At 42.5% G+C, this 23,757-nt stretch overlaps 2 protein-coding genes and 1 long non-coding RNA gene across 5 annotated transcripts in view; 1 reads left to right on the top strand and 2 right to left on the bottom strand.

The window, feature by feature from the left end:
• Positions 1-11,232, bottom strand: part of mctp2a (multiple C2 domains, transmembrane 2a) — a 28,433-nt gene extending 17,201 nt beyond the window's left edge. Inside the window, exons 1-17 of the mRNA XM_049724349.2 lie at positions 11,039-11,232; positions 9,863-10,711; positions 9,624-9,683; positions 9,423-9,528; positions 7,704-7,846; positions 7,551-7,627; positions 6,742-6,856; positions 6,623-6,646; positions 3,534-3,704; positions 2,868-2,998; positions 2,599-2,785; positions 2,173-2,266; positions 1,995-2,097; positions 1,811-1,913; positions 1,571-1,672; positions 1,417-1,491; positions 881-1,000 (exon numbers count right to left, since the gene is read on the bottom strand). Coding sequence (XP_049580306.1) covers positions 881-1,000; positions 1,417-1,491; positions 1,571-1,672; positions 1,811-1,913; positions 1,995-2,097; positions 2,173-2,266; positions 2,599-2,785; positions 2,868-2,998; positions 3,534-3,704; positions 6,623-6,646; positions 6,742-6,856; positions 7,551-7,627; positions 7,704-7,846; positions 9,423-9,528; positions 9,624-9,683; positions 9,863-10,699 — 2,448 coding nt within the window. The 5' untranslated portion in view covers positions 10,700-10,711; positions 11,039-11,232. The remainder of the gene's footprint in view (positions 1-880; positions 1,001-1,416; positions 1,492-1,570; positions 1,673-1,810; positions 1,914-1,994; positions 2,098-2,172; positions 2,267-2,598; positions 2,786-2,867; positions 2,999-3,533; positions 3,705-6,622; positions 6,647-6,741; positions 6,857-7,550; positions 7,628-7,703; positions 7,847-9,422; positions 9,529-9,623; positions 9,684-9,862; positions 10,712-11,038) is intronic.
• On the top strand, positions 9,460-10,164 carry LOC137840409 (uncharacterized). The gene is made up of 2 exons (XR_011087045.1): positions 9,460-9,609; positions 9,837-10,164. It is a non-coding gene; the product is annotated as an uncharacterized lncRNA (long non-coding RNA).
• Positions 11,233-13,523: 2,291 nt separating the features above from the next.
• mef2aa (myocyte enhancer factor 2aa) overlaps positions 13,524-23,757 on the bottom strand; it is a 36,847-nt gene continuing 26,613 nt past the window's right edge. For all 3 annotated transcript variants that reach the window (XM_049724351.1, XM_049724354.1, XM_049724353.1), the window contains 4 exons: positions 20,030-20,214; positions 17,268-17,397; positions 17,051-17,174; positions 13,524-16,919 (listed from right to left, as the gene is read on the bottom strand). In XM_049724351.1, the coding sequence (XP_049580308.1) occupies positions 16,556-16,919; positions 17,051-17,174; positions 17,268-17,397; positions 20,030-20,214 (803 nt within the window). In that variant the 3' untranslated portion in view covers positions 13,524-16,555. The remainder of the gene's footprint in view (positions 16,920-17,050; positions 17,175-17,267; positions 17,398-20,029; positions 20,215-23,757) is intronic.

Below are 23,757 nucleotides of genomic sequence, written 5' to 3'. Positions count from 1 at the left end.
TTTCGTTCGTTATCCCGCTTTAAAAAACTCAAATAAAATCTACCGCTAAGTCTATTAAAGTTGTGCGTCCCGTAACTTCTGTACATTCCATACGTCTTTTCTGAGCCGTCACCTGTCGGCCCCGCACGTCTCCCAATGGCAAACATTTCCCTCAATTCTGCCTCCCACTCGCTCGTCTTCTTATACAATCGCCCGCACCTTTCCGAGTATCTGCGCGTCGCCCTGCCTGTCTGCGCGTCTTGCCATTCCAGGCGAGGCTGAGCTACGTAGGCTTACAGCCTAAGGGCGAATCGCTCCTCGGGCTTTCACAGGATACGAGTTGCGTGTCATCCTGAGAAGGCGCGGACGGAAAGAAAAGGTGGCCAAAGGCTAGCCCTTCGCAACACACCCCGTCTGTGACCGCCTCCTCACCCTGACGAGTGTGTGCTCTTAATCATGACATTACGGCGCGCCGCTCTGAGGGGGGATTCGCAGGGGCGATACGAGATTATTTTAGCTTAGGACCTCAGATCACGTCGCCTCATTAAAAACAGCTAAACAGAGGCATTTAAAACGCCGGTTCACATCTCGGAGGCAGGCCGTCACGCCTCCACGTGATCCTCCCCCGTGATCCCCCTCCTCACGGCGTCCCTCGGGGTCGGGAGGCTTTGCTCACAAGTCAGATGCGCAAACGTCTCAAACTTGGACTCTAAAAGTCATCAGCATTGGAGGAGAGCCACGCGGGGTTTGATTGAAGGATAAAGGGCGTACACGCGGGACCAAAACAGAAGGAAGGCGGACATTGTTTTTCCTTGAGCGATTCTCCCTAGTAGGACGGACAAACACGTCTCACCTCCGGGCTCAAAGGCATTTCATTAACGAACGTGGAGCAATGACTTACCAGGAAGGCTATGAGGCTCCGTTGCGTGTTCTCCCACTGAAAACAGCTATTGATGTACTGTAAGGTGTACAGAACTGCTGTGCTGATTTTGCGAACTCGATAAATATTGTGGGCGAGAATCTGAACGGGGAGGAATTGAAACAAAATGGTGGTTAGTATCACTGGACATGAGCGCAATGAGGTTTTATTACAGGAGTGGACTAACTTATAATTTAACAAATTTATTTTAAGAATTGTCAGCTCATTCGTAAGTGAGGTAAAACAAAAATAAAATAAAAACTTAAAATGTGTGAAATAGTGAACTTTAATAATACAGCTGTAAATCTGTCTTTTTTTTTATGATAAAGTTCAGAATTAATTGAATTCTAATTTATTAATCACTCAGTTCAACAAATAAAAACATTAAATATGAATAAAAAGAAAAAAAATATAAGTATATATATACATAAATATAGAATTTCAGGAAAATGCTCAATCAGCAAAATTAATCATTTCTTTCCCCACTCCTGCTTTATCTTAAACTAGTAGTGTGATACCTTTTTCGAGAACTTTACGTTTTCCTCTGTAAACTTTTCTTCCTTTGGTTGGAAACTTTTAATACCAGCTCGAACCTAGCAGAAGACAAAATAAATGAGCATTTTTTATATTTCAAACTACACGAGGCATCTTTGGAAATATTTTTCTGCTTACTTTATTGTAAATAACCTCTAACACAAGCGTGATGGTTCCTTTGAGGGGGCCACTCAAGTCCTCTTTCTTCAAGTAGAGACAAATCTGCTGCTCATTTTGCACCTTTGAACACAGTCAGACATATTACAATTGTGAATGAAGTGCTGCCGCCGTGAATGAAAATACAAAATGTACAATAGGTTTGCTTTAAGCAAGAAAAAAACATGCAGGGCAGAAATGTCGCGGCTTACACAAACTTACGGTCAGTAACGGAATGGCAACTTTGCCCAAAAAGTCCGGTGCTTTGTCTCCGTTTTCATTCAGGATGGTCAGCTCCACCACATCATGAATGTCCTTAACCGGGCTGCAGCATGCCAACATGTTGTCATCATATAAAACTTGAATGGGAAAAAAAGATTTCAATATTCCCTATTGACCTTCTTACAATGTGATTGCTGTGTTCCACTCCGGATTGAGGCTTTTGTAGACGGTGTGGGTTTGAAGTTTGCTATTTCCCAGTGCCATCACACAGAAGGGGTTGCTTTTCCCTGCAGACGGCAATGCCGAGTTAATCATTATGACATCAAATCATTGTGGGGAAAAGTAGCGCGGTGAACGCTTACCATTGATGTCTGTAGCGGGGAGATCGTTGGCTTTTAAAACCTTGACTTGGAGGAAACCAATTTCGCCTTTGCATTTATACGAGTTGCGGAGGCTCTGCAGGAAAAAAAAAAAAAAAAAAGGCAAATGGGTAATAAATTGGGGCTATTTACGATTGTGTTAAAATCATTATCAGTGTGTCCAGCGCTTTGTTACAATCGCGACTGCTGTGAAAGCATCATAAGAAATAAAAATTTGTGAGCCACTTTAAATGTTCTCTCTTCTTATGGGAGTTCATTTTTTTTTTCTCAAATTATTATTATATTAATTTTTTTTTTTTTTTATCCATACTGTGCTGCGAATCCCACTTGTATTTGCCATGTTGTCATGGTAACAAAGGTCATAAGACTTTGGCCCAGCAGTACAATTCTAAATATGCTCCCACTTACAAATTTCTCCACCACGGCGTCTCTCTCGTCAGGCTTCTCCAAAGGAGCCGTCTCGATGTCGGAGATGGAGACTCCCCAGCAAGGCAGCAGGGTGACCAGAAACACCAGCCTGCCCTTTCCCGGATCCAGCATTTGCGTGTAGAGCTGCCTCTCGTTAAACACCAGGTTGGACAGGTCAACCTCGAACCTGCGGCACACAAAACGATTCCGCTGGGAAGGTGAAGGCCTGTGCTGAGCTACATTAACATGACCCAGCAGGAAGTACTCACATTCCCCACGATTCCTCACCCTTCCTGCCTCTCTTTAAGTGCACCTCCACCTGCAGAGGTGCCTGGTTATCTGCAAACTGATTGAAGTCAAAGCGCTCTCTCCACTGGGGATTGGCTTGAATGCAGAGGTTCTGAGGGCCCACAAAGACACACTCATCATTGTCCGCGCAGACATTTACATCCGGCGCCTTATCAAACTCAACGTGACGGCTGGATTAAGTCATCACGCGGGACAATCGGCGGAGGGAGCGAGCGCGTTGGTACGCTCCGGTGGCCACGGCGGGATTGTAAACGCTGACAGCTCCCAATTAGAATGGGCTTTGTCGGACAAACAAACAAACAAGCGGAGAGGGACGGCTGAGAGGTTTACAAAGGAAACGACACGACAGCAGCGAGACGCCGCAGACTCGCCGATGCTGGGCGAGGGAAAAACAAGTCCAGGTAGATGAACAGAGGCATGCTGAGTATGCAAATGAATGTGGAGCCCGGCAGCAGCGATTGAGTGGCAGGCCGGCCCGCTCTAATGAGCCGCGGCCCGGTGAGCCAAGGTGGAGGTGAGTCACACAAGCGAAACGAAGAACCCCCACCCTCCACGTAAAAAGAAAAGACAAAAGTAAAAAGAGCCTGAGAAACCGGGGAGACTTTTTTTTTTTTTGAAAGTCTAACCTTGCTCTTGTACTTCTGGTCGCCCAGTCGAAAGCGGACAAAGACGTCGCCTTGGCCGTACTGCGGTAGATCCTGACCCTCCACGAGCGTGATGGCCAGAGCCCCGGTCCACATGCGGCTCTTGGGGTGACTCCTCTGCATGTCGGCCGAACTTGGGTGCTGCGTCGCTTTCTGCAGAACAATGAGAAGATGAGAACGCTTGTTGAGTATTGCATTCATGTTTCTTTTTTTTCCCTCCCTTAGCGACCTGCTAAATAAAAACTTTGATTGTTTGTAATTTTTCTGTCCTGTCTTAAGATGTGGCAATATTCTGCCAAAAATCTGGCTCGCAAGAAAAAATTAATTGGTGTCAAAGAAATATATTGATACATTTTTTTCAAGATCGAATCATTTGTAAGCCATTTATTTTTAAGGGTTGTGACATATCTAAGGTTTAAGCTACCTAAATCCAGTCCGTGATACAACTCCATCAAAACTGTTACAAATTTGCAGTTGAGGAGAGTCCCCGGCCGGAAATTATATTCCACCTTTAGGGTTTCAAATTGCACCCGCTCTCGCCTCGGCCTGACACCTCGTCATGTTTCGCCGAGCGTTTTAAAACTAAGACAAGGGTTTACACTATGCAACACATCTCTGTTGGAGGACATTAGCACGTCTCCTTTCTGACAGGCAAGGCTGGCAAAAAGAGAAAGGGGGGGGGAGGAGGAAAAGAGAGCGGGACGACAGCGAGCAGCCAGATGTCCCGGGCTGTGACAGTCCCACTCATCACTGGCTTCCAGGCTGAGTGTTGGGAGTCAGGACACTTGGCACGCTGCAGCGGAGACAGCAGGCGGCGGTGAGTAATGATGCACGGCGAGCACGCGCAGCTCTCGCTCATCAGCATATTATGCAAAAAATGCAGCACGTATGGCCCACATTGCAGTTTGTTTCCTACGTGGGTACAGCCTCGAAATTCATAGAGTCCGCGATCACAATATTAGGAACACTCGATTGGCACAAGTGTTAATATTACTCTGTTTTGAAAAGCTATGACTTACATTAATGTGATAATTAACCACTTCCGCCCTAAAACAAATAAAAGGCTTACAGATGGTTAAGGAAGACTCTCTCTAACAACCCAGGCTAAATTTAATAAACTTTTCAAAGCTTGTCTCTTCGTCCAGATGTATCACTTGGACGTATTTCCTAGGACCAGCAGTACTACTTTTCTATTTAGATAGGGATCTGGAATTATCAGCAGGCATCTCAGGGTGTTTTCAAAGAATAATAAAGGATAGATAGTGAATGGTAAAAGCGCAGCCTGTCAAAAAATCCAATGGAAAAAAAATGTATGTCAGGAATGTCATGACCCGAGGACGCCTTGGGTTAGCTGTCACTCAATTTTATGAGACGCTTTAAAAAATGGGGTGTAAAGCGTTCTGTAATTCTTCATCCTTTGGGTATTTTCTTGAAAGCATGTCACAGAAGTGTTATTAAGGGACCAGGGTTTTAAATAGAGAGGGAGGAGAAAAAAAAAAAAAAACACGATATGTCGCCTTTAACATAAAATACGCTCCAACTCTTTGCATTAGTCAACATGTCGGAAATTGAGGACAAGCTCGGCAAAGGGACTCTTCCCGGCGGGCGGCGAGGAGGGAGGAAGACAGAGCGGCCTTGATACGTTTCCCTGTTAGTGTTCCCGTGAGGCTGCTCGGTGATAGCGCGCTGCTGTAAAAAACACAAACAGCAGAGAGGTTGCGCCAGGCCCACGGTAATTAAAGAGCGGGACCGTCATCCGCTCAGACCTCTTTGATTGTTTGGCTTCTGGGGCTGGAAACATACCGCCACCCCCCAAATGCTGTCGCTCCGGCCCCTCCCGCCCCCGCTACGGAGGTCGCAACCTGCTTCGCCACCCAATCCGGCCGGGATCAAAGCTCATCTCGGGGACCTGAATTAACACGGAGGCCCTATAAATATCAGCCCTCTTCAAAAGGCGAAAGAACAGAGGGAGTGGGACGGCGATAGAAACCAGGCCTCAGCCAAGTCGTCCCAAGTGTTTATCTTGGCCACGTTTCTAACTCGGCGGCCAATAAAACAATTCCACTTAACTGTAAGTGGCCCCCGAAGAGAATCTATTCCTGGTCCTAAAAAGGGCCGCGCGATGGCTTCCATATGGCGAGACAGCACGGGGACCGGCGCAACGAGCTCAGACCCGGGTCCATTTGGCCGCCGCCTCGCCGCTGTCCGTCCACAGCTGCGCTATTACTCCCCAACATCTGGGTTATTGCCCACTTTGCCTGGGAATTATCGACCGTGCCGATCTTAGGCACGTTGCTTTGGCAGCGTGCCTCCCTTACACGTTTGCGAACGGAGTTTTCTCCGCGGTGGCGACGAGGAAAAAAGCACGTTTCGCAAAAGACGGGGGGGGGGGGGGGGGGGGGGGAGCGGAGCTGTAAAAGCTGGCGATTCAGCACTTCCAGGATAGGTGTTAAAGATATTGTCAAAAATGATATGAGGGAGGTGGGGACGGTGGAGGCGGGGCTGGCATTGTTACATTGTCAAATTAGCACGATGACTTAGGCGGCGGAAAGAAGCGTGCAGAGTCCCATCGCACGTTTCCCGTCTCCCTTTGAGTACCTTTAACCATCTGTAGTGCACCAAAATGGCTTCATTCCTTTGTCATCTCATTTCAAATTGAGATGGTCTGCTGGACCATCAAGAGACGCAACAGTGGCAGATGTGGGGACCGCGTCGGTGTGAATATAAACCCACTCGGTGCGGCGCGAGTCGGGCCCGGACAGCCGCACGACTGTTTCGCACCGAATCTAATTACGGCGAGTCGAAAACCACTTGAGAGGCGACGCAACTTTGTTTACTACAAAACGCAATTACTGCCCTGTAATACTTGTCAAAAAGCTCTTTTAAAGACAACACGTGTTGGATCAGAATCTCACATTGTGTTTTTTTTCTGCTGATAAATGATAAGCATATGAAGGCCACCACAGCGGCACTGAAATCAAGGTTAGAGCACAAAAGTCCACAGAGCATTCACCTTGGTCTTTGTTGCACTATAACACAGTGAGATACTGCCCCCTAGTGTTCATTCTTACCTTTGTCTTTTTGGCCGGCCATCTCTGTACAAAGAAAACATGGACAAGAGTCAACACAATACTTTTTTTACTACCCGCCATCATGACGCAGATTTTTTTGTGTTATAAATAATATTCACCCAGTTCCGTTTGATGGTGGCGTCACGAAACATGAGGCAGACGTCCACCGAGATGATTCCCATGTCGTCTTCTTTGCTTTTGGGGTCGGTGAGGGGCAACTCCAGTTCATACGTCCTACAGAGAAAGGGGATGTTTGATATTATAGCTCGCACACATCCCTAGAAAACTTTTCAGGCTTTCAAATCCCTTTAATATATCATTGCGTGACAAAAAAAATGTGAATTTAGACCTAATTAAGTGGAAAATGTATTGTATGACAAAGATTATCTATGTTTATTCATGAGTTGTTGAAACTGAGTTAAAATGTGTTTTACAACAAGAAGCAAGCATTTGTCAAGGGAGGCCATTTTATCTTTACATAGAAAAGTGAAGTTGGATTATTGTTTTTTTTTATTCCTACCTAATTCCTACATCAAAATCAATTAAAATTTTAATTATGTTCTAATCTCTTGAGATGTTAAACTGTGAGCTTTTCTTTGCTCTAACTAATTAAAATCCAAGTTTATAAGATAGACAAGTTATATTTTTTGAACTAATTTAAGAATTTTTTTTACAGAATTCAAATTTATTGAGCCACATCAAATTTTCCTTAACTGGATTTAAAAACAGCACATGCTAGCATAGCATTTAACAAGTGGTGGCTGCAAAAAAAAAGAGAAAAAAAAAGATTTATGTGCATGGTGCTAAAGCTGTCCAATAACATTGACAGCCAGTTTTTATGAAATACTTTTTGCTGTAAAAAACATTTTATTCCCTGCACCTGCCTTGTATTGTTTTCACAACACAGCTGTAGAGGGACACCACTCACTTGCAAAGTTCGAGATTCTTCAGCGAAATGCTGCTCGAACCCATGAAGTCATCGCTCGTCAGGTTTTTATCATAGACCTGGAACAAACATGATTGGGTAATTAATCGTTTGAAAGTGTTTTGCCCGTGTCAGATTGCTGACAACTTCGCCTACCCGGACATCCACGACGTGTTCTCTGTCCCGCAGGGGATAGGAGAAGAACTCATTCCACTTGGGATTCAAGTTTTTATAAACCACTTTGCTCTTGTAGAACTGCTTTCCTTCCAGTTTGAACTTCACGTACGGGTCGCTCGTACCTTCAAAGCACGACGGGGTACGTATTAGCATAACGCACCGTGGAGGTCGTTGAATTGTCTTATATAAGAACATACGCCGATTCCAGAGGGGGGGGAAGGGGGAGTACCACACACACCGCCGTTTAATAGCGAAAGGCGTGAGACGAGCGAGAATCTCGAAGCAACCGGTGTTAATCTCTCAGGCTTGTTAATAAAGTCTGGGGCCAGGGAATGAGATTTCTTTTGTTTCTGCAATTGCCCCAAAAAAAAAAAAAAAATGAAAGCCATTTCCATGCCTTGGTTTGTGTAGCGCTGGTGGGGGGGATAAAGGGGTGCTGGCGAGAGCCTGCAGGGATGCTTGAATCACATGACAAAGGCCCTGTGGGGATGGGCTGTCAGGCCTGTCAGCTCCCTCCTCCAAATGAACATCTCGCAAAAGGCAGGCAGGACCCACAGCAGCTCCACCCTGCCAGCCTGTGACAGGGAAACCTCCAGGCAACTTGACAGGAGGAGAATGTGGCAGATCGGGAGGAGAAAAGCTCTGGCACAAGCGAGGACGGTCACGATGGAAATTAATAGGGGGGGGGGGGGGAGAGGCGGACCTAAAGAGTGCGAGAGGGGGCTGGTGGCGTGGGTCCTTTTCAGAATATGTAATGACAACGTACGCCCTTGGTGAGCCTTTGGCACAGCGCTGATTGTTGGGCAAACAGGGGGCGAGGCACGGAACGTGTGTGGCTTGCATCATCGCCGTGCCATCTTGTCAGCGAGGAGGGCGCCCTTTGACATCACATTGAGACGTCCAACTCGAATACAGTGAATGCCCTGGGAGGAGGAGGGGGTGGGGATACATTCCAGACTTATTGGCGGTATATCCCCACTTCTTCATCTCTGCGGATGTGCTAACCGCTTAGCCGCAATGCTTGTTTCGGCCCTGTGACTCCGTCTGCGTTGAAATATTTTCATTTTATTCATCGTGCTTTTTAAAATGTGCTATGATTGAGAAACTGATGATATTTATTGGATGTCGCTGCTTTAGTTCAAATTTACCGGTAGTGATAGGACTCTGGAAGAGGTTAATAAGGTCACCAAGAAATAAAAAAAAATAATAATTTTAAAATTAAAAAAAATCTAAATGTGTACACTTCATAATGTGCATCCAGCCAGTTTTTGATTGTCAAGAAGTTGAAGCAGATCACGTTATTTTAAATAACAAAAATGTATGAATCTCAGTTAATTGCCAGTGGGTGCGGATTTGAGCCTGGAGGGACGCCTTCCTTGGGATTGACAGGTGATCAACCAGAAAAGGCTCAAATCCACCCACCCGGTTTTCAAAGCACTCTACGCCAAATTGAATTTGTGAGTTTCAATATACTGGTATCACATTCTTTGCGCTCTCCTACTGGTCTGACAGCATATTTTTCAAGTGTGCCGACTGCACATGACCACAACCCTTGCCAGGAGATGATATCGTTCAAACACTCTGATTGGCCAAAAACAACAGACTGAAAGTAAAGGTACTGTTAAAATGTGTTGAGCAATCAAAATCAAGTTGGGGCAGTTCGTGTGCGAGCAAAATGTGAAAGTATTGTTCACCTACCGCGTTTGTCTCGAATGACCAGGTTTTGTCCATGTTTCAAGCTGATGCAGAGCAGGTACCTCTGGAGGGGGGCCGGGAGTTGGAGGTCCGAAGTTGATGCCGAAAGCTGCCCACGCCCCCAGGGGAAAACATTCATGTTATTTGTCGACACGTGAAATGATTTGCAGATTTTGGCGAAGCGGCCAAGGTGAGAGCACTTACTGGGGTTTCGGTCAGGTAGGGAAACATCTCCCCAAAGAATTCAAATGGTTCACTGGACATCTGTTAGGGGATGGCAAACGAAATTAAGGAAGTGAATGCAAACCGCGGTACCGGCAAACGTTTTGAAGTTTTGCAACAAACTAGATTGCGTAATGGCGTACGATGATGCCATGTTTGAGGAGTCACATGAGGTTTGTCGTCTAGTCCCACCAGATTCTACCAATGTTTATCAGACTGACCTCAATGTCCTCCTGAGTGGCTCCTTCCAGTGACGATTCGTCAATGCTGTTGTCATTAGCGACGGCGGAGAACACATCGGGGTCCAGTCCCTCCGTGTCCGTCAACCACCGCATGGCCGCCTGGTCTTCGCCGGTCCAATAGTCGCTGACGCTTTCCACGCCGTCGGCAGGTTTAGCGAGAGACTCCGACGGCAGGGGCGTCTTGTTTCTGCGTGCTGACAGTTGTAATTTTCCAGAAAGCGGCCTGTCCCTCTTGAAATGCACAAACCGCGGCTGTGCGTTGATGTTTGTTTGTTCTCCCGTCGAGTTTGCTCTGGCCAGAACTTCTGAGATCGTCGCTTTATCCTCGTAGAGCTGGGAATGTTCAGAGGTCATTGCGTGATTCAGCGCTGGTGAGCTGAATGACGATTTGGGGAAGACGGATCGCGGCGTCGGAACGGGGTCAAGGGTGAACAGGGGTCCTTTTGTGTATGCTTTCTTCTCCGTGTTTGACATCATCGCGTCTTGAAATTCCTCACTGAGATTGAACGGGGAAGCAGTTCTAATAGAGCTGCCGTCCGTGACAGTCGGGCCATCGGGGATGGAGCCGCTCGCGACGGAATCGCTATCGCTCAATCCAAAAAATATGGCCTCGGATGTTCTGGCCAAGGCGCTGATTGGAGGAAGCGCTTCGTCCTCCTTGACATTCAGTTCCGGTACGGATAGACTGCGCCTGATGGATACCGGTGCTTTTTTCCTTTGCTTGTTTGCCGCCTTCTTACCCGGCAGCCTCATCAGATTGATCAGTTTGGTCTTAAAGCGAATATTGTCCATTACTGTTTTTTTCTTCCCCTCCATTTTGAGCGGTTCCTTGGAAATGGAAAAAGTAGACATTTGAAATGGGCACAGGCAGAGTTGGATGATGGCAATTTAATGAATGACAAAGCATTACTCTGTGACTCACACGGGTGTCTCAAACTCAAATGCAACATTCTAACAATTTGCTGAAACTACGAGTCGTTACAAAATGGATTTTTTTAATATAGTTCAATAGGAAACTGAAAAAAATTCACAGTAATAAAAACTTTAGCAGTACTATAAATCTTAAGCATTATCTTATGTCAAAATAGCTCGCTACATTCTGAAAATTACAATAAATACAGGATAAAGTAAAAGAAGATTTCTTCATAAACTTACTCTGCGAGAGCAGTGAAGTTCAAAACAAGCTGCCTCTTCAGTCAAACGGCGTCCCAAAATCCAAGTCGCTTTCAACGAGGCGGCGCAATCATATTTATGTATTTGTTTGAAAAGGAAGTCGGGCGTTAAAAGGCGCCAGTCGGAGGTCGGTCATCGGTGGGTGTGGCCCCACTGAGACTGGCCGTACCTGTCTTGCGAGACGAGTTTTAACACCTGCGAGAATGCAACTGTTGCATTTCGGAGCGGAGCTGTTAAAAAGGTACCTCCCCCAAGGTTACGAGGCGTAAACAAATGATTTTTTTAAATGATTTCACTAAGTCAATTTCGAGACTGGGGTTGACCTTTACTATCCAATGAGACATCGAATTTTAGCTAGGGATATTTTTTTTTTTTTAAAGTGGACTTCATTCCTGCAATAAAACTGCTTTTGGTTAAACCACGCCTGACTTTCTTCATGCAGGGATGTCTGATTTATGTGATGTCTCAATCATATGTAAACTTTTAATTGGGTCGGAGTTACGGTAAGTTTGTTTTATTGATCGCCCTGCCCATTTGTAGGTATGCACTTTTTTTTTTGTATGATATTTGTAGGTATGCACCTTTTTTGTATGATGACAATTATTTTGCAGAGTCCTGAGTTACGCCTCACACACCCCTGCGGGTCTCTGGAGCCCAATTTGAGAACCACGGTGTTAGACACATTTGAAAATGGGAGCCTTTGCTTACTTTGATCAGAGGGGCGGGAAATCGTTACAATTCGCCCTCATTTTGTGTTGCTCCTGCTTTACAAGTGAAACTCCATCCTGTCATGACTATCCAAAAATACTCCTAGATGAAAAAGGACAGACATGAAGGCGGCATATGAAATATTGGCAATCTCTTGGTCATTTCAGGTCTTTCAAACTGCCCCCCCCCCCCCCACCCATATTTGTTTACTCATCATTTGTGTTTGCAAAGTATAAACTATGTCTTTCCCCGTCCACACAAAAACTGAATGCCAACGAGCCGGTGGTGTTCAACTGTGTCTCTCCCCCATTGGACACCGCCAGGAGAGTGGAGACTGTATGACAACAGATGCGTTTGAGTCTGGGCCCAAGCTTGTTCAATATTTGCACAAGTCTTAACGGTGGATCAGGCCCACACGAAAGAACCCCGGCTTGGCTCCTGGTTGAAAGGCGGGATTTGGGGGGGATTGGAACAGGGCAAGCCCCTCCGGCAGGTGGCTCCTAGCCCCTTCTCGTGCAATTCAAACAAGGCCCAAAGCCTACTTGGTTACTCTACACATGCACACTGGACCTGTTCCCACCTGCTGCACAGCTGGTCCAAAAGGACGCGAGCTTCGAACATGCACTTGATAGTATAAAATAGAAGACGTGACATGTTAAATACACAAGGGATCTCCATGAACCTCCCTTTTTTCTGCATTGAAACTTTTTCACCCACCAACATCATCATAATGCAGTTTAAGTGCCAGATTAAAGGTGAAACTAAATCATTAAGATGTTTCCAAACAATAATTCACATCTATAGACAATTTAGTCTTCCATGAACCAAATATGTATTTTCAAGTTGGAGAAAAAAAATAAAGTTGGGTACTTACCTGGACATAGTTCACTTGGGCACGAGGAAATCATGGAAACTTAACCCCAAACCTGACAAGTGTGAACAAAACAAACTTACTACTACTAGCCCTGTTGCCATATTATAATCTTTCATGGGAAATTGTTTGTTAGCACTGTAGCTAAAATGACAATATACAAATTACCTGTTCGTTGTCTTCGACGTATGTTGGAGTCACGCTTCATAAAACGATAAAAATGCTGTAAAACTGAACAGTATCAGGTAGAGTTTAACAATAAATGACACATTAGCGATAGTTCTGTAAATTATATCATGAATTTAGTGGTTTAAATATCGATTAAAGTAAATAATTAAGAAACGAGACTCCTCGTTAGTCTTCTTCAACGCCATTAATTCAAGGTTAAAAGTGGAACATGTTATCCATGGTCGCACAGCACCACATGGAGGCCAGGGGGTGGAACTGCAACTACTTGGTGGCCGGATACTGGAAGTAAACAACTAAATCATTACGCTTAGGCTGTAAAAAGACGAATTTTTTTTTTTTAAAGTTGGTAATTAGTTCAATTAAATCATTTATACATTACATAAGTATGTTTTTATTTGGTTGTAGTTTGCATTAGTTTGTCAAACACAAATTGAAAAGATTTGTTTTTCTAGGTCAAGTACATTTGAATATTGCTCAAAACAATAAATCTTAGATCACATTAAATAACTAGAGAACATTTTAAAGGCGACTTTTACTTGTTTATGAATTTCATTTATTGAGATTATCTTGTAGCTTTGACAAAAACAATCGGTCTACCTGCTTTGTACACCATATTAATCTTAATAAATGAATGTGCTTGAATTAAATAAAATACATATAAAAAAAATGTAGTTTCATGTGAGCACACAATAATAGTGCTTCAAGCCAATAATTGCATTTAATGAGCAAGTCAAAGATGAATTAGACACCACGTCCAGTCTGAACATACACTGATGTGTTTAATCAAGTTTCTTACTGTGTGTGTGTGTGTATGTGTGTATCTTCACAATAAAAGGACAAATACTATGTCAGCATTTGTCATTATTTATATATATATATATATATATATATATATATATATATATATATATATATATATATATATATATATATATATATATATATTACACAGAGAACAATATAACCTAAATGACACATTAAAAGCCAATAACTGTACTTTTCTGAAAATACAAATTTTGTACAACAAATATCTAATAGCATAGTATTTGAATTTTTCAATAAAAACTTCACTTGATTTTTTTCCGTGATAGCATGAAAATGAAATAAAAAGCAGTTTAACTTAACATTTTTTTCTCTCTTTTTTTGGGGAGGAAGAGGGGGGGCAAAAACTTCATTGTTGGCAACAAAGTCCAGCTTGTGCCGCCAAAACGGTCCGAGCAGTCAAACCGAGAAAACAGCTTTTTTTTTTTTTTTTTTTTTTTTAACTGAAGTCAACCAATTGGGATTACAAACACTGAGCAAACACACACACTTGTGTTTTTTTTAAATATATATTAAAGCTAGCAAGCAAAGCAAATTGTCATTCCTTCCACATTTGTCATCTTGAGCAAGAGTGTGTCACTGACTGTTTATTGGCCGTGCGCTTTTTTTTCTTCTTGAGAACCGAGGTGTGATTTTTACTGAGTGTTGTCGTATTTCTTTGGGATAAGGCATTTTCTACATGTGCATATTTAGTCTAGAAAATTCCCTGATAGAGTAAAACGGCATCAAGTGCTAAAAAAAAAAGTGCTGCTATGTTGGGAGTCGCATTGTTATTGCTAGTTTCAGTTATGCTATGTTAAAAGCTACTACAGAAAATTATTGACGAAATGCATGCATTAAATGTTTTTGGGCCATTTAATGATCGATGGCATTGGAATCGCCTTTTGGGAGGCCGCAACATGCCCAAAACGTTTTTTTCTTTGGCTATTTTTGTGACGCCATCACAGAATGGTAGTGGTGATGACAAGAAAAAAATTATAATGGAAGTAACTGAAGTGAATATTTAGATATTATATATAAATATCGTAAAGTTTCTTGCCATTGCAACTACAAACTGTGTTTAGAGCTTGTATAACTGATGTTAAAATGTTTTAAATATAGCCTGGAGAGTTAGCAATGCGATTAAGATGGCAATAGGCAAACAAATTGAGTCATTTTCAATTTGTAAATTTGAACTGTCGTCCTTTGGAGGTTCCACCATAACATGAGGTGAATGTATGCACTGGCAGAGCTAGAGGGGGGACTGTGGGGGCACTGGCCTCCCATGAATTATGCTTGGACACCCCAGATGACAGGCCAGATAATTAGCATTCCCCATTTTATTAGTTATTTTTGTCAACATTTCCAACTGTCCCCAATAAGGATCATAAAAACAATCTACATTTTTTTTATTTTGCGGACCCCCTGAGATAAGAGGAAAAAAAATAAAATGAGGATCCTGCTTATGTTAGTATGACATCATAGTATGTGGATAATGTGTATGCTTAAAAACTGCATAGATCACCGCAGTGTACTTGGGACTAACGCCATGATGGAAGAAGCGCACGGCCAATGCAGAGCGACGCCTTCTGAGAGTGGCTTGTTTGCCCAGGATGTTCATGCCGAGTCACGTGTTTGCTTATGGTGGAGGGAAACGAGGCTGTGGCATGGGATGTATGTCACTGACATGTAGTGCCAGGCAGAGCAATTAAATGTGTTTCCACTAGAGGGCAGAATACAATTAACCTGCCTATCCCGTTGCCATTCGCAAATCAGAATAGCTTTGTATTCCTATTTTTCTAATATAACGTTGGAACCATTGCCTTAGACAATAAGTCAATGTGCAGTGGACGTGTGTAGTTATGATAACATAAAATCGCAATGGCCACTAAAGGAGCAGAATTCAAATACGGAGCAGCAAGCGATCTCCTGGATATTTACAAGTGAAAACAATTGTCTGGCTTTCAACTGGAGATGACTTGACGCAATAAATTTGAGTGGTCGGGCGTGTTTAAACTCCCGATTTCTTACTCTTAACTTTAAAGGAGACATAGTATGCATTTTTTTCACCCCAAGGATCAAGACTAACTTTTTTTTTCCTGAAGCTTCATTTGAGTGGACAATCCTGTCATGTGCAAATGAGCCACTTCTCATTTCACCTCTCCTCTACTTTGTGCGGCGTACCAACACAAGAACGGTTTTCGAGAGTGGTTACAAAACATTTTCATCTCACCTTGACCTGATAACGACTTCCACAAAGATTAAGGAAGCATCGAAATAAAAATTAGTGCCAAAGAAGAATGTTGAAGTTATCCAGTTTGCATTTTATGCTGGGAGGAAGCTTAGTTTAGCCTGGGTTGCTAATGAGGTTACGGAGAGTCTTTACTGCATGTGGATTTCTATTTGTATACAAAGCCTGTTTTTTTTTTTGTTTTTTTTCCAGGGCTCAGTCCCTCCTCTCTGCGTATAGCGTGGGGATTATCGCTCAAGCATTTAAACAGTCTATAATATGTCCCCTTTAACAGCAACATGAACACGAGGCCATTTTTGCAGCCAATTCCTTCATTTGATATTCTCCCTCCACTCCACATTCTCAATAAATTAGAGGCCACTTGACATGACTACATAAACGCGTGTGTGTATGTTTACAGCATGATTCTTTAAAAAAAAAAAAAAAAAAAAAAGATGGTGGCCCTCAGCCTGCTCTCTGATTGTTTGCGAGCACAACAGCGAAACAGCGACGACAAAATATAATTGTCAGATGACTACAAACTATTATAACGCGTTTGTCTGGGAACGCTTCTCTGTTCCCGCCTGACAATCAGTACCTGCTTCGTTTACAAACTGAACCCGGGGTTGTTGAGTGAAGATATCATTAACTGGAAGGACCCTCTTCGCTCTTGCCTGCTCGGCACCCGCCGTCGGCCGTTCTATGTCACCCACGCGTCCATACGCAGGCGCTTGACCGAGGGACTTTCCCTGTCGCCGGCCGCCGGCGCTCTGCCCGGACCGAGGGGCGAGTGGAAGTCCGCCCGGTGGTCCTCGCGGTCGCTGCCGTCGTAGGAGCTGCAGGAGGAACTGAGGCTGTCGGCGGGCGAGCGTCCCAGACCTTCCTGTTGCCGGGCGGGCCCCTGCTGCTGCTGTTGCGGGTGCGGCAACGGCGGCTGCTGAGGCGGGAAACCGGAGGAGGTGACGCGCTCTCGTGGTGGCGAGATGGGCTCCGACTTAATATTGATGCTCTGGCTCGTGCTAACGGAGAGGTTGGAGCCCTGAGGTAGGTGCCCTCCGCCGCTTCTGGAGATGACCACACAAATACATGTTGACGACAAAAGTGGACTTTCTATTCCGTCTCATTTCGGGACATAAATATGGCTAAAAAGTCTCAAATGTTTTGTACATCAGAAGAGCGTGTCCTCTGTACTCACACCAAAGAATTAAGCGCGGCTTGGCCCAGTTGATGCTGTTGCCATGCTGACATGGAGCCCAGCGAGAGCCCCGGAGAGCTGAAGCCCTGGAGGGAAGCGAGCTCTGCACTGCTCAGGGAATACTCTGCAAAAACAAAAAATACAGACTCCATCATGATGGCATAAGTGTAATCGTCAATCAAAGTTCAAGTGAGACTTTTGGGAGGTTCGGGCTTACCGGCAGGGTTGTAGGAGGTGGGCACGCCCGAGTAGACCAGGCTTTGTGGAGGTAAGCTGGGTGTGGTGACCGATACTACTGGAGTGGCCAGTGGCTGGGCCGACTGGGAGCTGCTTAACCTTTGGGTGTTCTGCAATGACAAAAACAACACCAAAATAATTGACATGCTTGTCTTTCTCAAAGGTTTTCGTTATAGATTGTGTGATTTATATTAAAAAAAAAAATAAATACACTGAATTTGAATCCCTTCATATCACAGAAGCTGGATAAATATCTATTACATGAAAACATTTTAATGTCATTTCATATTTTATGTTATCTGATGTATTTATAGATAATAGTTATGAAAAATTAAAAAAAATTGTGTTTGATACATTTCTAATTTCATTTCATTTAAATTTTAAATACCAGTCTCTAAAGCAATGTATTTATTATTTATATTTATCATTATTTAAATTAAAATAAGGATTATTAATATACTGTATTTTATATTTATATGAACGGCGAAAAAAAAAGAATAGGCAACTAATGCGTGCCATTCTACAGTACTCACTGGATGTAATAATACTTTCTACCACACGATGGTGCTGTAGCCTTCCGTATGCTATATTTATGCTCTGACTTGATCCAACATAAACAGCACAAGTCCCTCAACTTTTTCTTTAAAATGTCACGCATTGAAAAGCAATACCTAAGGGATGAATTTAGCATCATGGGATCACGTAATGCAATTTTTTCTGTATTTTAATGCCAAGTCATTTAATCCACAACAAACAACAACACTGCACAGTGCAGCTATGCAGCAACAATCAATGTCAGACATGATGGCCAATGTAATGCAACAAACGTGTGCAGCTGCCATAGTAGTAGTATCATCATCATCATCATCATCATCATGCTGACAGCTTCCTCGCATTGTTCCAGCACTCTAAGGCCAGATGACTTCAACATGTATCTGACACAATGACCTCATTCGAGATGATGTCACTTTATCTTCCTGATGGAAAAAAAATCATGGAGTGTTGTTCTGAAAATGCTACACGAAATCACACACACATAAAAAAAAAAAAAAGCACACACCAGTCCTTCACAGTCCGGGCGTGGAGTGGCCTACGTGAATGCGGGGGAGCCAAGTGAACAGGCTGAGGCAATTTTCACAAGCCCAAAAGCCAAAACATGCAGCGAGACAAAATGGCTTCTTTCTCGACAACATACTAAGGGTACACACATGGCGATAATTGGTCTGATTTGGAGCATTTTCAGCCCTCAAAACTAAAACACGTCAGTGTCAATGTGTGCATCCTACTTTTAAAAAAATATCTCCAATCTGAGCACGATTTCCTCCTCCCCTCCTCCTCCTCCTACCCTCGACAGAGCAAAAGAACGAAGAAAAGTTACAAGACAACGCTCCGATTGTCTGTCGCGAGCAAAAAGCGCCAGATGTGATGCGTCTTGACTTCACACGCTTGGCCACAACAATGGCGCGACGTGCGAATGGCTTGCGAGGGTGGCAGAGTCGCAAAGTTGTTTGGAGGCTGATAAACAACAGCGCAGATTGCAAATACTGTTTCGTGATGCTCGCAAAAACAGACAACTTTGAATTCTCAAATGCTACTTCCACGACTCCATTTCTCATTGGACCGGGCCCGTCTTAATACACGCACTCAATCAATAGCACGAGTAAGCCGCGACAAGGGCGACAAGATATTATCTGGCTCACACCCTGGGCCCCCTGATTAAGTCTTCATCTACACTCTGTCATGCCAAGATGTGATTAATTTAATACCATTACGGTCTAATGACAGGCTGTCTGCAGCCACCAACCTCTGAAAAGCTTGTGAAGGCTTCTGAAAGGCTCAGACATGACCGACTAGCCTGCTTCTTAAAACGCAACCTGACTCACTCTACTGTAATAGGAAATGTGAAATCAATTAAAGCCACACCTTAAAGTGATAGTTAACCCCAAAATGTTTTTAATCTGTTCTGAGCCACCACTAGTCTTAACACGACATTGTGATTAATATTGCGTTTATGGAATATGAATTAAGCGGCCATTTTGTTGTTGTTGACTGGAAATGACATCACATTTGCTCAGGGCTAAGGTACCGACCAATCACGGCTAACCTTTTGGTCCTGTGACAATTGAAAGCTGACTCATGATTGGCTGTTGAGCCCTGAGCAACTGTGATGTCATTTTTAGTCGACTGTCAAAGACAAAATGGCTACCTCCTGGACAAAACCAAGAAATAATTTCTGCTTAATTCCACACGCTACCAACTCCGGTAGTCATTTATAATTATTTTAAGTAACTTTTTGTTGTGTTCTATGAATATAAACACAGCCATATGGGATATGTACAACTTTAAAATATTAATGGAAATAGACAATCAAACAGACGCATTAAATGGAGTGGCGGGCACTTGCACCTGAAGTGCAAATCCAGAATATTTCTTTTTTTTTTTTTAAAGTGTTTTTCCATGTGGTCAAAGGTGCCCTACATCTTCATTATCACCATTAGACAAAGCCTGGTCCTTAATTGCGAATAAATGATTAGGCGTGATAGCACTCAAGCAGCACGCAGTCTCGGCGGGGTTCCTTTGGACAAAAACAGCTCTGCTAAAATCTCATGAAGCTGTGAAAATTTAATACAAAAAAAAAAAAAATTGCATAAGAGCCCTGGTTGCTGCATTTACTAATGCCGGCAGATGTAATAGCCCAACACTTGTGTCCATGTGGCGCATATTAAGAGTCCATCTACTCACCAGCGGGGGCATCATCGCTTTGCTCGACGGAGGGATGACGACCCTCAGGTCCGGCTTGCGGGCACCCATTGCCATGCTCCCTCCAGGGGGTGGCGGTGACTTGTTGGGCATGACTTTCCCCAAGCCGTTGCCGCTTGGCGCGCAGAGGAGGCCCGGGGAGCCCCTGGGGTTGGCGAAGCCGTTCCCTGCGGAAGCAAACACAGCAACAGCGACACCTCGTCAAAAAGCACAAAGTGTGACCGGCAACCGTCGCCGTCATCAAGGCGAGCTCGTGTTGTTGCGGCATTAAGTGTTTTCAACCCTCTGGGAAGTTTTAATGGACGTGGATAATTATCCCGAACAGTTACAAAAATAAAATGTCCATTTTAAAATTGATGAGCCTTTTATTTTTTAGTGTTGAATGATTACATTCAAGTGACTTCTTTTCACGTTTGGAGACACGGGGCAGTTTCCCGGGCAAATGTAGCGTGACCGCTTAAAAGAAATAGCTGAAACCATTACAGCCGGATAGAAACAATTAAAGGAAAAAGACAATGAACACGCACGTGCTGGACTCTCACTTGGATGCTCGCACAATTATGGAAGGAATTACATTTGCCACTGGAACGTTATCCTTGTCAAAGCATTGTAGAACAGTTGTTTTATCAAAAATAGAGAATAGACATTTACATAAACAATGTTCACATTAATAATTTCCTAAAACTGAGGTTTGGGTTATTTTCGGCATGGTCTTACAAGTGCAAACTCAAATACATAATATAATATATTATATGTTATAATAATACATTTTATATACCGTATTTTCCGCACTATAAGGTGCACCTAAAATGGGCCATTCATTGAAGGTGCGCCTTATAATCCGGTGCACCTTATAGTGCAGAAAATACGGTAACTTGGTATTTGAGTTTTTTTTTTTTTTTAATATATACACATATATATATATATAATTTTATATAAGTCCCTCTAAAGTATACAATCCAAAAATGTATCATGAAGAAGAAAAAAACCACAGTGGACTAAAGTCACATTTTCTGGACTTGTTCACTACCGTCGACACGATTAGCAAATGGGAAATTTGGCTGCCAGACAGAGGTCAAATTTTAATACCTGCAAGTTGCACCAGAGTAGAAGTTGCAGCCAAACGATGGGGGGAGGAAAAAAGTGTGACTTATCATTCATAAAACACAGCAGATGTGACTTTAAAGCCCCTAAAGTCACTTCGTGAGCCAAGCTACACTATTACATAAAGCTAAGCGGGTTGAAAGAATGAATGGTATCTGGCACCGCATCAACAGATCAGTAACACTTCACCAAGTCGCTGACTTTTGACTTCTATTGTGTGCGTGTGTGTCCGCGTCGGCGAAGAACATAATGGAACAATAGTCGTACGATAAGGACCGGGCGACAATTCCCGTCAAATAAACAGTTATGAAGGCCACAATGGTATCTCACAGCTGCATCAACAGCATGTCCACAAGCAGCTGTCAGCTGGGACTTTGATCACGTCAGAATTGACGGCGCCGTTTAACTGCCGTGTAGATTGGCCACGCTGTGACGAGCGTTGAAAATTTCATAATCTGAGGTTAAATTGATTTTTTTTTTTTGGGTCATAAAATCAAAGTCTTCACAAAGAGTGATTACTTAATCAAAATTATACTATTTTTTATAGTGTGGATAAATAAAAAATATTGTGGATAAATTATTTAAATAATGGGGATAAAGTAAGAAAGATTATTCATATCAAAATATACTATATTTCATATTTTGGATAAATAAAAAAAATTAAAATATTGTGGATAAATTATTTAAATAATGGGGATAAAGTAAGAAAGATTATTCATATCAAAATATACTATATTTCATATTTTGGATAAATAAAAAAATAAAAATATTGTGGATAGATTATTTTAATAATGGGGATAAAGTAAGAAAGATTATTCATATCAAAATATACTATATTTCATATTTTGGATAAATAAAAAAATAAAAATATTGTGGATAGATTATTTTAATAATGGGGATAAAGTAAGAAAGATTATTCATATCAAAATACACTATATTTCACATTTTGGATAAATAAAAAAATAAAAATATTGTGGATAAATTTAAATAATGGGGATAAAGTTGCAACTAAATACGATTAAAAAAAGTGTGTGGAAGTTTCAAATTTCCGCCATCTTGAGTCAGACAAGTTGGATGTTCTCCTTTCAATTCGCCTAACCTGAAGCCGCCATGAAGCGGCCGATTGTTTTTCACGGATTCGCTAGCGCTCTACTTGAAAGCTTCGTGGCGGCACCTTTGTCACGACGAGAGATGGCCGTGATTTGCTTTTTGGCGCCGCTTCTGGGCCATTTATTTAAAAAGGACCTCAACTGTTTAACATTAAACTGTGACCAACTTTTTGTTTGTATTATATTTCTATTTAGGGATTTAAACTTCTTATACGCTATGCAAATAATAAACGCTCTTCTGTGCAATCCCATTAAGTTATTATGTGCACAGTGTATTTGCTGTGGATGAAAAGTGAGACGCACTCTGCAATGTTTGCACCTTTCTCATTTATTCCAATTTAAGCCTTTTTGTTGTTTATCACTGGCTGGATAGAGATTCATCCATTTATAAGTTTGCAGAAACAATATGGGGTAAATAAGCGAAATTAAGTTGACCATTTTTTTTAATATTTACTTACATCAATGGGAGTCGCACCCTTGATCTGCTGATTTGCCAAAAGTTTCATTTGAAAACGACGAGGGTGCAATTAGCATGTAATCGTGCCGATTGTTTTGCTCCATTATTGAATGGCACACTGGGGTATTGATATAAAATTAGACGGGAGCAGCAGCAGATGGCGAGTGAGAAAACAGAACAGAGGGAAATGTATTTGTTCCTCGACATTACGCACGGCGGCTGTGTGAGACGACATCGTGCAAGAAGAAAAGCATGTTTCCCGGTAATTAAATGAGTCACCGTTTCTCAAAACAGGCAAGCTGCTTGAAAGTGGACATTAGGCCAATGAAAACAAAGTGATGGCGAAAAAGGACGAAAATAAAATTACCATTAAAATCAGACTATCATAAAAAAAAAAAATCACAAACATTGTGTGGGTGAAAATAAAAATAAAACCAAAAATAAAAAATAATATAATATAATATAATATAATATAAAAATTAAAAAATTTAAAATAAAAATAATAAAAATAAATAAATAAAATTAATAAAAATAATAAATAAGTCCCCAAAAAAAAAATCACAAACATTGTGTGGGTGAAAATAAAAATAAAACCAAAAATAAAAAATAATATAATATAATATAATATAATATGAAAATTAAAAAATTTAAAATAAAAATAATAAAAATAAATAAATAAAATTAATAAAAATAATAAATAAGTCCCCAAAATTGTGCAGCACTTATTTTGATAAACAAGCTGAGGCCCCCATTTGGCGACAGGCGAGCAGAGTGGCAGGGAAGGAGTTAAAATCCCACCTGCCAGTGCCCCTCGCGCAACACATTGCAGCTATGACAGGCTGTCCGGTCATTGTGTACTGAGGACTTAGAGGGATATCATGGCCTGAATACCTCCAGGGTTATGCTGCTCTGGCCATCTTACGGAGCCCTGGCCAGCCTTATAAGGCTTGTGAGGGTAGAAGCACCTGTCAACACGGGGAAGGAAACACCATGGGGGGATTCTGAGGGGGGAGGTTTAGAGGAAATGCTGCGCTTACTAA

The sequence above is a fragment of the Syngnathus scovelli genome, chromosome 6 (genome assembly GCF_024217435.2).
Source record: "Syngnathus scovelli strain Florida chromosome 6, RoL_Ssco_1.2, whole genome shotgun sequence".
NCBI lineage: Eukaryota > Metazoa > Chordata > Actinopteri > Syngnathiformes > Syngnathidae > Syngnathus > Syngnathus scovelli.
Note: the sequence above shows the minus strand (reverse complement) of the source record. Positions and strands in the feature narration are given on the sequence as shown.